At 38.7% G+C, this 15,824-nt stretch overlaps 1 protein-coding gene across 1 annotated transcript; it reads right to left on the reverse strand.

The window, feature by feature from the left end:
• Positions 1-449: 449 nt before the first annotated feature.
• On the reverse strand, positions 450-14,592 carry LOC139381211 (pituitary homeobox 1-like). The gene is made up of 5 exons (XM_071124665.1): positions 14,439-14,592; positions 13,844-13,897; positions 4,891-5,040; positions 3,724-3,926; positions 450-1,902 (listed from the first exon to the last, which is right to left on the reverse strand). Exons 2-5 carry the CDS (start codon positions 13,887-13,889, stop codon positions 1,351-1,353), a joined length of 951 nt encoding a protein of 316 aa, XP_070980766.1. The 5' UTR covers positions 13,890-13,897; positions 14,439-14,592; the 3' UTR covers positions 450-1,350.
• Between the last annotated feature and the right edge of the window lie 1,232 nt (positions 14,593-15,824).

Here is a 15,824-nt window from a genome sequence, read left to right on the forward strand (position 1 = left end):
CAACCAAATGTAAATCAAAAACTAGACGTTGAACGCCCAGAGGGGATGTTATTTTCTACACAGAATATCATACAAAATGATTGCCAAGACCTTTCTGATTCTGATTTCAGTCACTTCAAACCACCATACTTCAGATTGAAATACTGTCAAAGGTCCTGTCAGACTGATTTGTAAAAGATTTTCATAGCCCTAATTAAAAAAAGTTAGCCTATCATTTGTAATTATTTCACTTTTTATTAATTTTTTATTTTTACAAGGTCAGGTTTGGGAAGCCGTGCTCTAGGGGGGTTTAAATGTGTGCAGGTGAAAATTGGTTTGAGTTGTCATCCCTGAAATAATTAATTATAGGCTGTTTACTTTGCACTCCTATCTTTTATTCCATAAACTTGGACCATATTATGTTTTGTCATGTATACCTTTTCCGTCGTTTAATATCTGAAATGCACTTCTTTCTGCTGTAGTTTATTCAAACATATTACCATAAACACATGAAGTTACTTTTCAATCACCTTTTGAATACAGTATAATGGATTTTGCTTTATCTTACATTATTATCAACTCGTACAAAACACTTTGCACCCAAGTTAAAAATGCAGAAATTCTTTTTTTAACAAACAAATAAAACGAAAATACTCCAGACAGAGCATTTAAAGGTAAAGTCATGCTACAGAAACAGGACACAATTGGGTGGGCCAGTGGCACCCCCTGCATAAACGGTAAAACACATGAGCAACATAAAAGTCTGAGCTATGTACAATACAATTGTTCTTCTACAGAGTCCGGATATGTCTAGTTATATGTGTTGCACTTCTTGGTTTCTAATCCAAGTTTACCAAACTGTTTCTAATCCAAGACCAAGAGTACAGGGCCTAGGCCAGCGTTGACCAAACTCGGTACTCAGGACCCCAAGGGGGTGTTGGTTGAATATTTGAATCGGCTGTGTAGTGCTAGGGCAAAAAAAAAAAAACGTGCACTCCTTGGGGTCCCCAGGACCGAGTTTGGGAAACGCTGGTTTAGACCAATGCAAGTCAGTTCAAATGGGTTTGAGCCCTCAAAGCAAGTAAGCGAACATGCATAGGAGATCCTTTGTCTGTTTCTTATGTAGGCTAATGTACAACGTTGAAATGTAACACATCTTCATCATCACTTTTAAATCCAAAAAACATGGACATTTAAATTGTTGTAGCCTACAAGTTCATTGGTAAACACATAGGCCACAACCCGCATAATTCATTTGAAAAATAAATGATTGCAACTAATCCAGTTTAGTTGTCTTTCGCTCCATTCGCAGGTAGGCTAGGCTACTAGGTTTAGAGCTGTCCGCAAATTATTTTCATCACGGCTGATACGTCAGCTGTTGTATTGACAAGCGTTAAGGCTAGACCCGGGACTTTGCAACCCGCTGTATCCAAAGGTTGGGTGCTGTTTCGATTTCAGTCTCAGGGTCGCCAGGCTAGAGTTACATGTGTCTCTGTATACGCTGTAAGGGGAACCGGGAGGCCCATACGGACAGGACGATGAGGACATGGCTGAGTTGATTGTAGCGGTGCCGATGCCGTTAAAATTGCTGATGTTGTTCAGGCCCGCAGTTGGCATCCCCGGTACAGCCGAGTGCCCCCCCATACTTCCGGCCATAGTCATAGAGGAGATGGAGTTAGGAGCTGAGAACATTGACTGGGATGTGAGTGGGCTCATTGAGTTGAAAAAAGTGAAGTTCTTTGTGGACAGATTAGCCGGGGTCAGTCCTTTGTTCGTCCAGTTGTTGTAGGTGTAGGTGGGATACATGTCGTCATAGGGCTGCATGAGGCCACTGAACTGGGGCAGGTAGCTGTTCTTGCACAGGTCCATTTGCTGGTTGCGTTCACGCTTCCTCCATTTGGCCCTGCGATTTTTGAACCACACCTTGAGATCAGAGACAAAAAGAATACATGTATTCAACATGCGATCTATAACAGTAATTTAATGTAATAATAAGAACAGTAGTTGTGTTATTATGTTATTACTTGTAAATATTTATAATACAATCCATAACAGTCAACTAGAGAACATATAGCCGAGGCTATGCCTAACAAGGCCTATGAATGATTGAAATATAATATAATAGAATATATTTTTGTCACAACTTCATAAAATTGTCTCTCTAATGTTTTTATTAAAAAAACACTTTGTTTGTACTTTATAATGGAAATAAATCAGGAGTCTTAGGGTATATAATTGGAAGTGGGGCTATGTATAGTCTTCCTGGGCAAACGGTTGTGGGCTAAAGATCAATTGTCCACAAAGACATGAACGATGTGACACCATAAGCTTAGAGCTGCACAGTGGTGGGTTATATTTAGCTAGAAAAGCCTCCTCATCATTGTGTTTTAGCTGTGGCCTATATCTCGCCGCTCTCACGTCTGCATAGGCACTATGGACCATCAAATTCATCAAAATGATTATCAATAGTTGTATTATCAATAACCGTGAAGTGTTTGCACGGCCCTTTGCAAGACAGCTGAACAAAATGTTCCAGATAAAAAGGTATTCCTCTTGGGCGTCTATTTTAAGAGTGAGTGTAATTCACGTCTGTTGGATAATATAAGGTAAATGTTATGATGTCCTCCTGCTTGGGCGTCTATTTTAAGAGTGAGTGTAATTCACTTCTGTTGGATAATATAAGGTAAATGTTATGATGTCCTCCTGCTTGTGCGTCTATTTTAAGAGTGAGTGTAATTCACTTCTGTTGGATAATATAAGGTAAATGTTATGATGTCCTCCTGCTTGTGCGTCTATTTTAAGAGTGTGTGTAATTCACGTCTGTTGGATAATATAAGGTAAATGTTATGATGTCCTCCTGCTTGAGCGTCTATTTTAAGAGTGTATGATCCTCTTCGAAATGCTGGAAGTATTCTATAGATGTATGGATAATCATAATATATTAGCCATCAAAAAATATAAATTTAAATTATATTAGGCGCTTATTGGCCTTATTGTCGACTTCTTGCCAACTGACTAGTGCATTGTTGTTTTGATATGTAGGCTTAAAAGTATTGGTACTTTACACATGGGACATACGCTAATTGTAGGCCCAGGACACAAAAAAACTCAAGCTTATATTGTTTCTTGCCTATATTGTAATTAAAACACCCTATTTGTTTAGGTGGTTTGGGTAGAATTTTTCAAAAAGGGTTTTCCATAGGCCTAATGTGCAATTACTCGCAAGAACATGTGTATGCATGGTAATATGATATTACTCATTGCACTACACTAAACAATTTTGCTGTAAAATGTTTCCAGAGGAACACGTTACAGTGGATGTGTAGTGAACAATACCCATTATAGCAATAATAAGACCTATGTAAAATTAACTGTTGCCGAACTAAATATTCTAAATGAATTGGCGTAGATACTGTAAGTATATATAAAAACATAGTTAATACAATGTCATCAAAAGTCGATAGATACAGCTGTGTAATGCACCCCCCCCCCCCCCCTCCCCCTCCCCCCAAAGATGGAGGGAAATTATAGCGTAAGATCTACCTCGTAAAGTTTGTGATCGTCGTTAATTATTGCAACGATTTCATCCAAGTGGTATTCCGGTGTTGGCTTAAAGTCAAGCAATACACCCAGAACAAGTTTAAATGGAAAGAGTTTTACTGTCATTCATTCACGTCTTTACGGTTTCCCTTTGAATATACACACGTTTTAAGCACGGGCCAAAACGCATCTCGACTCACTTACCCTGACTCTGGCCTCGGTGAGGTTGGTCCACACAGCTATTTCCTCTCTCGTGCTCATATCGGGGTAGCGGTTCCGCTGAAAGGTGGCCTCGAGCTCCTGCAGCTGCTGGCTGGTGAAATGAGTCCTCTGCCGCCTCGCTTTCTTCTTTTTGGGGTCATCCGCGTTTCCATCGTCACTTCTGTGTTCTACACTCCTCTCCTTTTCTGTGAAAAACAAACATATACATTATGGTTATTGTACTGTAGCTTATACTGAGTCAGACTTCTTTGATTTTTACACTACTTTGATTTTAGTTCTGCAGCAGAAAAGCATAATATACCTGGCAGGGTGATCCTAACCTTGTTTGAAGTGTCCGTAAATCACTAAAGTAAATGTCAACTTTCAAAAGTCTGTAAGGCCTACAAAGACAACCAACCAGTAGGCTATCACGGTCGTCAAAACATGAACAGATTTGCTCCGGGTTCAAAATTTATTATTTTAGACGCTCTGTGAGGAATTCATCGGCGTAAATTTAGAACGTTGCTTTTGTTGCAACGTTTGTCCAGTCTTATCTAGAGTCCATTATCTTGTCTTTACAAGAACGCCTTCATTTCATACCTAGACGTAAGAAGGGCAATATTTTTTTTTTTTAATGAAAGATCAGTTTAAAACAAACTAGCCATATTGTAGCTGCTGAATGCATTGGCTAGCCCTATTCTTCGTAAGTTTTACGTTGTATTATCTCTTTAGTATTAGGTTTATATTGATATCGTACAACTGATGAGAAGGAGTGGAATATAAAAGAGCTAACATTCCGCAGGAGCACAAAATATAACTTCAAACAATTATTATAACTCCTGCATGTCAGTTGTTTAAATATGCAGAAAATATTCGATTTGATCAAACTGTAAGGTTATTGTTATCAAAGTAGGCCTACTGAAACACGACAATTGAAGTTATTTATTTCATTCACAGAAGGTGCTTTGTGTTTCGAATGTATTTGTTAGTGCTCAATGCTATGAACAAAGTTGTAAGCTTACGTATGAGTTTCTCTTAATATCGAATACATTACACACATACGTAGCTTTTTAGCCTTTAATGTTTAACACACACAAAAAATGTCTGTTGTATAGCTTACCTAGCAATTATGAGAGTATGTAATGCAATGTCATTACACCGTTAATGTACCTGTTATTTCAGTATCTGATGACTCGCTGCTTGAGTTCTCCACCGTTTCTCGAGTGTTGTTTGCAGTTCTCGGCAAGTGAAACGTAGAGGCCATGTCGCGCGTCGGTGGGGGTCTCACGGTCTCTGCGATTCTGTCCAAATTCATTCCACCTTGAAAATAATGATGCCGTATTAAATATATGTATTAAATCCTGTATATACGAGCTTTCTCTCAAACTTCAACAAGAGTGTTTAGGTTTCCATCTGTAGCCAAACACTTGCCATTGCAAGAATAAAAAAATATATATTTTCATGAATTTGTTCTCCAGATAAACAGACTCTTTTCCTAGCAGCAGGGACAGCCTAATGCTTTCAGATTCCGCTGGTGGGGATATGACCGGTGTGGGGGGGTCAAGGGGGCGGGGGGGGGGGGGGGGGGGGGGGTATTGGGGCGTGGATGGGGGGTATCTCAGCGGAGCGCATGAGGCCAGCGCAAGTTGCGTTGCCTTAGAAAGTTAGGAAGAAAATGGGCCCTTTATTTTGGCATGTTTGAAATATGCTCCAGCGCAATGGAACGGCCCTGCAGCTGAGTGCCCTTAGTTAACTTAGAGCCTACACACGCACACGTAATTTATATCTCGTATATGAACTGAGCTCAATAAACATTTGTATATAGGCCTGCCTTGTTATTTTCAAGGCCAAACATATATGGAAAGTAGGCTACCTAATTTATAATTTAGTAGCCTATGTACATGAAACAATGACACTGCCACAAAATCTGCCGTAGCCCTAGTCTATCAGTTCATGTGTGGGGACGATTTGATGAGGTATATTTTCAGGCCTTCTAAACATTCACCTAAAAAAGAAGGTGAGGCAGACCTTGTGTCAAAAGAATGAAGTGGTATGTGTGCGTGCGCCGCTGCGCGCGTGCGCGTGTGTGTGTGTGTGTGTGTGTGTGTGTGTGTGTGTGTGTGTGTGTGTGTGTGTGTGTGTGTGTGTGTGTGTGTGTGTGTGTGAAATAAGTGGCGCCTGCTGGTTGGTCAGAGATGGACTGAGACTGAGATAAGAAGTCACATCACATAGTTATGAGCCCGGCCACTTGAATCCAATCTTGAATTAAATTCACAGAAATAGATTTTCTGTGATTCATTTAAATATATTTAAATATTACATTATACATTATATTCGACCTAAATGTTCCCTATGTTGGCCTTGTTTTGTTTTAAAGGAGAAAGGCTCTATATTATATTCTAGACCTATTGACATTAGCATATTTTCCCGTAATATAAGTGAAATGTCTGTCACTCATTATAGCGTTAAAATAAATGGAAAATAGTAAACCATGCTAGGAAATCAACACCATTATCAATCACTTATTATCAATCACTTGCCTACCTGGTTAAATAAAGGTGAAATAAAAAAATAAAAAATAAAACTTAAACAATAAAAACAATATGCAAACACAATGCAAACTCGTTTTAAGTTGATAACCATGTGAATGACAACGAGGAAGGCGCGCACAGTGTCAAAATCCTGGATTTGCATAAACATATCTGCAACTATTATTTGGTTTTGGATGATTTTATGGTCTCAATAACATGCAGTATTACAATTACATTGGCCAAGTATTTTGTTTTAGGCAGCTTCTATTGCGCACGATCTCCAAGTATTGCTGCAAGCGCAAGTGCTTCCCGTTTTAGATTATTGTAGGCATCAAAATAAATAAATCACAGCACGTTTTTGGAATTATTCTGCAGTTTTTACCTGATTAAATACAATTCCATTGGAAATTAATGTTGAAATCTAAATTTATAGGCATATTCCTGAAATGTTGGTTGAAAATGAGGATGAGGCTGTCGCTGCTTCCTGTTGACGATACATTTTGATAAATAGTCAAATTTCAAAACACTGTTATCAAATGTCAGAACTTTTTGTTTTTTGTTTAATGAGCACCGTATATACTGCACACGCACCAAAAATAGAGGAATAATGTTAACATTACAGGTTAGAGGACAACGTGCAAAGATACTTTTTGAATTAAAGCTACTTTTTGAATTGTTGCATTTTGATTCAAATGGGTCAACAACGCAGTGGTACACGTTTATTTTTGTTAGTCACTTCCATCGATATCATCTTGAAATAAATGGAATAGGGGGCAACGTTTGGGGTGTATGCGCTGTTAAATTAACACTACTCAAATGCCACATGGAATCTGAGAATACTTTTTACATGACTGGTTAGGAGAGAATTTGTTGAAGACATGTCAGATGGAGATTCGATGAGGCTGCCGAAACGGGACAGAAACAAAACAGTTGCTTTAACGTTATCGAACTTAATCGAATCACGACCCCTGACAAGGTTTGGCTGTTATTTAAGTGATAGTTGGACTCTCAAACCAGTGTAAGCCTATTGGTGTGCTGCCATCGACTGTTATAAAAAGAGCTCCCCGAATGTTCTGTGCAATTTAGTTTAAACATTATAACGACGTTCAAAATCCTGCAATGGAGAGTCATGTTTAACACAGTCAACGGGCCCAAACCAAATATAGTTCATTCAAATTATTATTATTATTCAATTATTAATCTGCTTAAAGCAATCGATGTAATGTAATCGTGATGATTGTAAACTTGTATATTAACATCACCAATCTGAAGTAAAAAGGATGTGAAATTCCACTCAAATGTATGTGGTGAAATTGCGATGGCGTGTAATGTAGTAACACAAACTGTCCTCATTTGGGAAATTGGTGTAAACATGACAAAACAAATCAGTATTATCATTTAGAATGATAGTAAATGAAGCACGCTCACAGTTTTTACAACAATGACATCTACTTTTGACTACATGGAGAGAGTTTTAATATCCTCCTAAGCAAAATTGAATGTACCTTCTAGACTAGAGCTTCCCCCACCCATAGGGTCATGGCTAGAACATTTCCAGCTTTTGTCAAATTAACGTCAAAAGTTGTTATTTTTGCATTTTATGTTGCATTTTTAGCTAACCTTAACCCAAACCCAAACCCCTTTCCTAATCTTAACCCAATTATCCTAACCTGCCACGTTAATTATCCTAACCTGCTAAGTAAGTTATCATAACCAGCTACTAAAATTCAAATCTGACGTTAATTTGGCAAAAACTGGATCCCTTCTAGCCATGACCTTTCCGTTCCCCTTCCATAGTGACTGGGCAGCAGCCTGAACCTTTGACGTTCCGATTCAGTTCATGACATTTACTTTTGTCATGAGACCCTGTCGAACTGGAAAGAATCCCTTAAGGGTCTTTCAAAAGGCAATTGTGCAATTTTTCAACAATCACTTACTTTTTCATTAATTTGTTCAGGTTTCTCGCCATGCTTAATGCAATATTGTTTTTCTGTAGGCTATTGAACCTCTTTGGAAAAGTTTTCTTGAGCATTGCTCACGCCATGCTTTCATCCGGAAGTAGGTCTACGCTCATACCTTATCAATAAAAACACGGAATCATATACATCAACCAAGTATAATGCCTTATTGGTGCGTCCACTCTCAAGGCTGTGAATTGGGGTCAATTGAAGTTCAATTTCACATAATCTGGAAACATTTTTTTTTCAATTAATGTAGCTATTGCCTTTCAACTGTCAAATTGATTGACATGTTAATGGTAAGTATTCAACCCTGGTATAGGGAAGAACTAAGCCAGCAACATAAAATCAAGAGGAACATCCATGTAACACAAACATCTCAGCGAATTAAGAGGTCTAAACTATTCAGAAACCAATCTCTAACCGTTAAAAACAAGTCAAATGTGAGTTGAAGTTAAATCTAACATGTTCGAGGGCGCCTCAAACGTCTCAGTAGGGGGGCTCGCGGTGACGTGATTTGAAGAGGGGGTAGGTAGCCTAGTGGCTACAGCGTTGGACTCGTAACCGAAAGGTTGCAAGTCGAATCCCCGAGCTGACAAGGTAAAAGGTTATGCACAATAAAATTAATGTTTGCCTCTGTGTGTTAGAGATGCTAATCATAAATAATTACCAACAGAGATGTAGTCAGCATCCTTTTGGGCTTTGGCTCCTAGCCTACGTTAGAGGCAGGACTGTTAGTGTTATTTTATTGACAATCTATATCATAGGGATAATCTGTTGATATTCTTGCATATACATTGGTGCTGAACGTTCTTATTGGCCTTCATGCGCGTATTGTTGGCTCGTCTGATAATGCATTTTCAATTGTATGGCACTTACCACTTGCGGGAGGGATGGTTTACAAAAAACATTTTCATCCACCAAGACAGGTTAAAGGGCAGTAGCAAGATAAACAGTAATATTTTTTTCGGAGGACTGAAAATAAACGTCGTCATTAATCACAAGCCAAACCAAAACGTTTTTTTTTTAATCGTGTCCTTTATGTCATAGTCACACAACAGAACACTGAAGGGGCTACGAAAACAGTGAGGCTCAAATATAATCGGACACCGTGCGTAACTGGTAAAGGCTATGGATTTAATGACATTATTGACTTAGCGATCATCACATCTCAATCTTGAGTGGATACTTGGTCCAAGGCCGTGTGACCCATTCCCGATAACCACCCTGACATTTGAACAAATGTTTCATTCGAAATGGCTCCATCATCCCACTCACGAATGAATGGGTATTACTTTGTACCTTTATTGCTTCAGTCTGCTTTAGATTCATTGACGTTATATCACTCTTGCCTCGTGTTCTCTTCAATAGCCTATAGGCCATGCAAGTAAAAAGTTATGTTACGTCCTCGTCAATATTTTACGTATGCTGAGTGGCGATTTTAGCATGTAAATCTTGGTGGGGCAAAAAAAAAGAAAGAAAGTGGGATGCATGCCAGCAAAGCCACAACAAAACACTAAACAATACCTTAATTGCAATATGACGGTGACAAACGGTGCCCACAAACTGTTAGGGCCTACTTAAAGCTGTATCAACAGCAGTCCCAACATCTTACCACTGTTATCAGTGAAGCCTTGTCTGGCAGAGAAACAGTTCATCCAGCCTCATTTACTGCCTTAAAAAAACTAGCTGATATGGCTGACTTGCTTAAAACACATGTGGTTTCTACTGACAATTGAGATGTACAAACTATAAGGGGACAAAAGTGGATCCGAGGAAATATGTTTCGATTAAGACATTAATGAGCGAGCTAGGACAGATGTAGTCAATATAACTATTTGTTCAGCCCTTTTGAAATGTACAACCACATAATTCAGAACATGGGCCGTTCTTACAGTGTTCTCCCTCTACACCAAGTAGAACCATAGGATAAATAAAGGGGACATATAAGCAGACAATGAAAGCTCTTACAATATTTGATGATTACATTTCTCTAACACAGGTTATGGGCTACATGTGCACCACCAAGTCAGAACGGAGGGCGAAATTAAGAGGGGAAAATACACAAAATTAGGCACATGGGTTACTAACATCTTACTACACAACATACACTTAGTATTACTTTCTTAGCTACAGTATACATATCTCCCTGGCATATTACATAATTTATGCAGCAGCATACAATACATTTTTGGAGTCAGCTTCTTGTGCTGTGATCACATGAAGGTGGTGTGGCAGTCCTTAATGGGCAAATTCTGTCATCAAACTTTGTCATCAAAGTCTGGCATTCTCTGGATTTATGGTGCTTTCAAGACAACTGGGAATGCGGAATTAAACAAGGTCGAATTATGAGGACATCAGTGATCTTCAGGTTATAGCTTTAAAATAGAGGCCAGAGTTCCAGATTTACAATGCCAAGTTGGATGACCGTTCAAAACGTATTTTCCCAGTCAGAGCTAGTTTTTTTTTCAAGCTCCTAGTTGTCCTGAAGTCACTGAAATCAGATTTCCCAGTTCCAAGTTAACAGTTGTTTTGAGTGTGGCACAAATCATGCTTCATTGACAGTATGGCCAATGTTGAATGTTTATCATTTTAAGCTTGGAAAAGATACCCTTAATTGCAGATTTGGGACCACACAGGCACTCCTCTGAATAGCAGGCTAGTGATTGCTTTGCAATGCATGCAGTTAGCAACTAATTACTTCCAAAACACTCATTGTCGAATTTGCGATTTTCAACTTGTTGTGTAATGTTTATGTCCAATGGCCGATGAGCGCCGATATGTTTTATCTATAATTTCTCTTCATTATTTCTATTCATATGACAACGATTAAAAAGGATTTGCCAGTAGAATGTCGACTTGAAAGTATGATGTCAGTCTAATCAAAGCTACTATAGATATAACGTGATTTGGCGTCATTTTATCTGTGGCCTTGAGCCTTCTTGGATGGGCACTTCTAATGTAACTCTATGGCAGCACCCAAGGGCCTCACATTTTCTAGCTCTACCCTAAGACTTGGCTGTGACGTAGTGTCCCCATGAGTGACAGAACACTGAGACAATCATGGCACAACTAGAGAACATTACCAATCCCCTACGCTGGCTGCCCCACCACCACAGAAAGCACTGAGTTGGGCTGAAACACCTGCATTTTGGAGCTGAAAGCAAAACAGAGTTGATGTTTGTATGCAGCTTTATTAACTCAATTATTATTATTATTATTAGTTTTTACATTGTTTGCAAACTGATATGTGACACGTATTAATGCCAAAATAACATGCAAAACAGGCAAGCATCCCCAATAAATATATATGCAATATATACAGTTGAAGTCGGAAGTTTACATACACCTTAGCCAAACATATTTAAACTCAGTATTTCACAATTCCTGACATTTAATCCTAGTAAAAATTCCCTGTTTTAGGTCAATTAGGATCACCACGTTATTTTAAGAATGTGATATGTCATAATAATAGTAGAGAAAATAATTTATTTCATCTTTTATTTCTTTCATCACATTCCCAGTGGGTCAGAGGTTTACATGCACTCAATTATTATTTGGTAGCATTGCCTTTAAATTGTTTGACTTGGGCAAAACATTTCGGGTAGCCTTCCACAAGCTTCCCACAATAAGTTGGGTGAATATAGGCCCATTCCTCCTAACAGAGCTGGTGTAACTGAGTGAGGTTTGTAGGCCTCATTGCCCGCATACGCTTTTTCAGTTCTGCCCATACATTTCCTAGGGGATTTAGGTCAGGGCTTTGTGATGGCCCCTCTAATACCTTAACTTTTTTGTCCTTGAGCCATTTTGCCACAACTTTGGAAGTGTGCTTGGGGTCATTGTCCATTTGGAAGACCCATTTGCGACCAAGCTTTAACTTGATGCATTGAGATGTTGCTTCAATATATCCACATAATTTTCGTGTCTCATGATGCCATCTATTTTGTGAAGTACACCAGTCCCTCCTGCAGCAAAGCACCCCGAGAACATGATGCTGCCACCCCGTGCTTCACGGTTGGGATGGTGTTCTTCGGCTTGCAAGCCTCCCCTTTTCCCTCCAAACATAACGATGGTCATTATGGCCAAACAGTTCTATTTTTGTTTCATCAGACCAGACAATGTTTCTCCAAAAAGTACAATCTTTGTCCCCATGTGCAGTTGCGAACCGTAGCCTTGCTGAGCAGCCTTTCAGGTTATGTCGATATAGAACTCATTTTACTGTGGATACAGATAGTTTTGTACCTGTTTCTTCCAGCATCTTCACAAGTTCCTTTGCTGTTCTGGGATTGATTTGCACTTTTCGTACCAAAGTATGTTCATCTCTAGGAGACAGAAGGTGTCTCCTTCCTGAGTTGTATGACGGCTGCGTGGTCCCTTGGTGTTTATACTCGCATACTACAGATGAACATGGTACCTTCAGGTGTTTGGAAATTGCTCCTAAGGCTGAACCAGACATGTGGCGGTCTACAATTTTTTTTCTGGGGTCTTGGCTGATTTCTTTTGGTTTTCCCATGATGTCAAGCAAAGAGGCACTGAGTTTGAAAGTAGGCCTTGAAATACATCCACAGGTACACCTCCAATTGACTCAAATGATGTCAATTAACCTATCAGAAGCTTCTAAAGCCATGCCATCATTTTCTGGTATTTTCCAAGCTGTTTAAAGGCACTGTCAACTTAGTGTATGTAAACTTCTGACCCACTGGAAATGTGATGCAGTGAATTATAAATGAAACAATCTGTCTGTAAACAATTGTTGGAAAAATTACTTGTGTCATGCACAAAGTAGATGTCCTAACCGACTTGCCAAAACATATATATAGCCCCACACTTTAAAAATGTCGGACTGAAAACAAGGTGCCCTAGATTACTGGTCGCCACTGCGTATGTCTATTGCTTAAATGGAATGGGAAAACATGCGAAAGCACGACAATAACTTATAGAGCTCTATGATCCATCAATGATTTCCGTCCACATTTATTTCTGTGATACTGCGTAATTAGGCAGAATAAAAGTGTATGCAATCAAATGGTTTTAACTAATCGTCTAGACCTGATTTATTTCATATATTCTTGGCAAATACCTACCATAAATCTGTAGGCTATTCAACCACAATAATAAATTGAACGGGTATCTTCGCTAATGTTTGCGCATTAGGGCTATATTCCATCTACAAGAACACCCTATCCCTGATATTTAATTACCAGTGTAATTTACATTTACGCAATCAACTAGTTATTTTATAATTGAATGGATGTAGCCTAGTCAAACAATTGAAGTAGCCCCTTTTGCCGCAGTAAAGTAGCATACAGACAAAATATGTCTGTCATGAAACAAATCCCTCATAACGAAGCATGAACTTGAATAATTCCAGATGCCAGATGCATATAACCCGAGAATATTAGCCTATGGGTATGATGAAGGCTTTATTATGCATTCATAGGCTGTCAATGGAGCACAAAAAAATAATAATCTCAACACCATGTTCGTTTATAAGCTGCTTGTTAACTGACAATGCGTTGTGGTAGCATATATTATAGTATTTGCCCAGGCTTTATGAATGCATAATAAACCATGTTTGACCAGTAGAATGTTACAAAAGTCTAAAAGAAGTAACGGTCAAGCATGCAGTAATACCTGTATTTCCGCAAGGGATTACATTCTTCGACAAAATAAATTCCATTTAGATGCCTGAAAAACAAAATAACAATGTACATTCACCATCATATTATTTATACAGGGTGGTCATTGTAACCTTCTAATCTATAGCCTATTGACAAATCCACTTTAATCAGGGATAATATTGGCCTATAGCATTGGCTCCACTGAATAGCGTTTACGCACGTTTCCTTTTGCTTAGTAGAAATGAAAATATAACGACACAAATTCAAGCACAACTTGTGAAAAACGCACAGTAATCGAGTCCTTTTTGGCTACACTTATTCATCAATTGGAATAATGCTGACCTTTAGTTTTAAAAGATTCAGAGATACCGTTGCAAAAGTTGATCTTTATCGTGATGTAAACACATAACCTCTTTTATATGCACACACACACACACACACACACACACACACACACACACACACACACACACACACACACACACACACACACACACACACACACACACACAGTCAGATTAGTAACATAATAGTACATTCACTCATTAAGAGGTACTTTTATTACATCCTCTTTATGATATGAGGTTGTATTTCTTCTGACAACTCACCTCTCATGTAATATTGTTAATTCTCAAACGTCTTCTAGTCGGAGCCTATCGTCATCCATGCACTCATTCAGAAAAACATTACTCAATTCAACATTTTATCGCAATACTCCAACACCCCAGCTATATTCCCTGACAAGGTTTGTAATCTTCTCCTACAAAAGTCAATGCATGCCCATGCGTAATACTCAAAACACAGGAGGTTGGTGGAACCTTAATTGGGGAGGACGGGCTCATGGTAATAGCTGGAGCGGAATCGGTGGACTGGTATCAAATATTTCAAACATATGGTTTCCATGTGTTTGATGCCATTCCATCTGCTCCGTTTCAGCTGTTATTATTAAGAGCCGTCCTTCCCTCAAAAGCCTCCACTGGCTGAAAGCCGATGTATCCTCCACTTGACATAGACTGGAGAGGCCTTGTACACTTGGACACAATAAAAGCATGCAATCCGAGTCACTGTCTTATAATTTGGGGGGACCAAGTGGTACAGCGTTCTAAGGCTCTATCGATTTAACTGACTTGCCAGATTAAATAAAAAATACAAATTAATACATACCAAGGCATATATTTTCCGCACAACTCGAATAGCCTACTCACCAGTTAATTCCTAGAAAATAAATAAACAAATCTTTACTCTGTCCCCATGCAGGTGTGAAATAGATCCACTTAAGTGCGGGCATATGCTGTGTCCAAGTATGCGCTTTGATAGCCTCTCTGCGTCGCTTTGTGTTTTCTTCTGGAGACCTTTCTCCTGTACCGGTGACGTCACAGCGGCGCACCTCACGACAGCAACTCGATACAGTAATGCGCATTTAGCCTACGGTGAGGAGATGTACAAGCAGCTGATCTCTTTGAAGGCTGAGAAAACCCTAAACAAATGGTTTTGAATATTAATATGTTTAGTGAATTCGTTTTTAATTTTTTTTGTATTTCTGGTGAAGAAGATATAGTCTATAGCCAATAGCCTTCCTCGACATGGGGAAATAGGGTTTATTTTGTATAGGCTATCTAGCCTACTCTACATTTTGAACGAAATTCTAACAATATATCTTATGCAAGCACTTAAAATGCATTTTGGAAAGATAATATGATGTAAAAAATATATTTATAGTTTTAGAGCTATCTGTTTTTTCCTATTTCGCTCGTTCAGGTTGCTATAGTTCCATTAGAATTGCGCGTTAAATAACAATTCTCACTGAAAATGAATTATGCTTGCAGCAGATGCACATATTGCTTTTAAAGCTTAATACATCAGTTGCAACTATTTAAACAACATTTTATTACACAACATTTACCCTCCTTTTCAAACCAGTTGCAAACGATAAGGTACATACTAATAAGGTACACAGCCATTAAATAGGTTTTTAATTTGATTCAACTTGTTCA

Source organism: Oncorhynchus clarkii, chromosome 2, assembly GCF_045791955.1.
Source record: "Oncorhynchus clarkii lewisi isolate Uvic-CL-2024 chromosome 2, UVic_Ocla_1.0, whole genome shotgun sequence".
In the NCBI taxonomy this organism is placed as follows: Eukaryota; Metazoa; Chordata; class Actinopteri; order Salmoniformes; family Salmonidae; genus Oncorhynchus; species Oncorhynchus clarkii.

Bases quoted from the DNA above. Each gene is read 5' to 3' on its own strand.
- LOC139381211 (XM_071124665.1), bottom strand. From the start codon at position 13,889: ATGGAATTTATTTTGTCGAAGAATGTAATCCCTTGCGGAAATACAG. The intron at 3,927-4,890 runs GTACATTAACGG...TGTTTTTCACAG, and splicing joins ATCAGATACTGAAATAACAG to AAAAGGAGAGGAGTGTAGAA. The intron at 1,903-3,723 runs GTAAGTGAGTCG...TCTGATCTCAAG, and splicing joins TCACCGAGGCCAGAGTCAGG to GTGTGGTTCAAAAATCGCAG.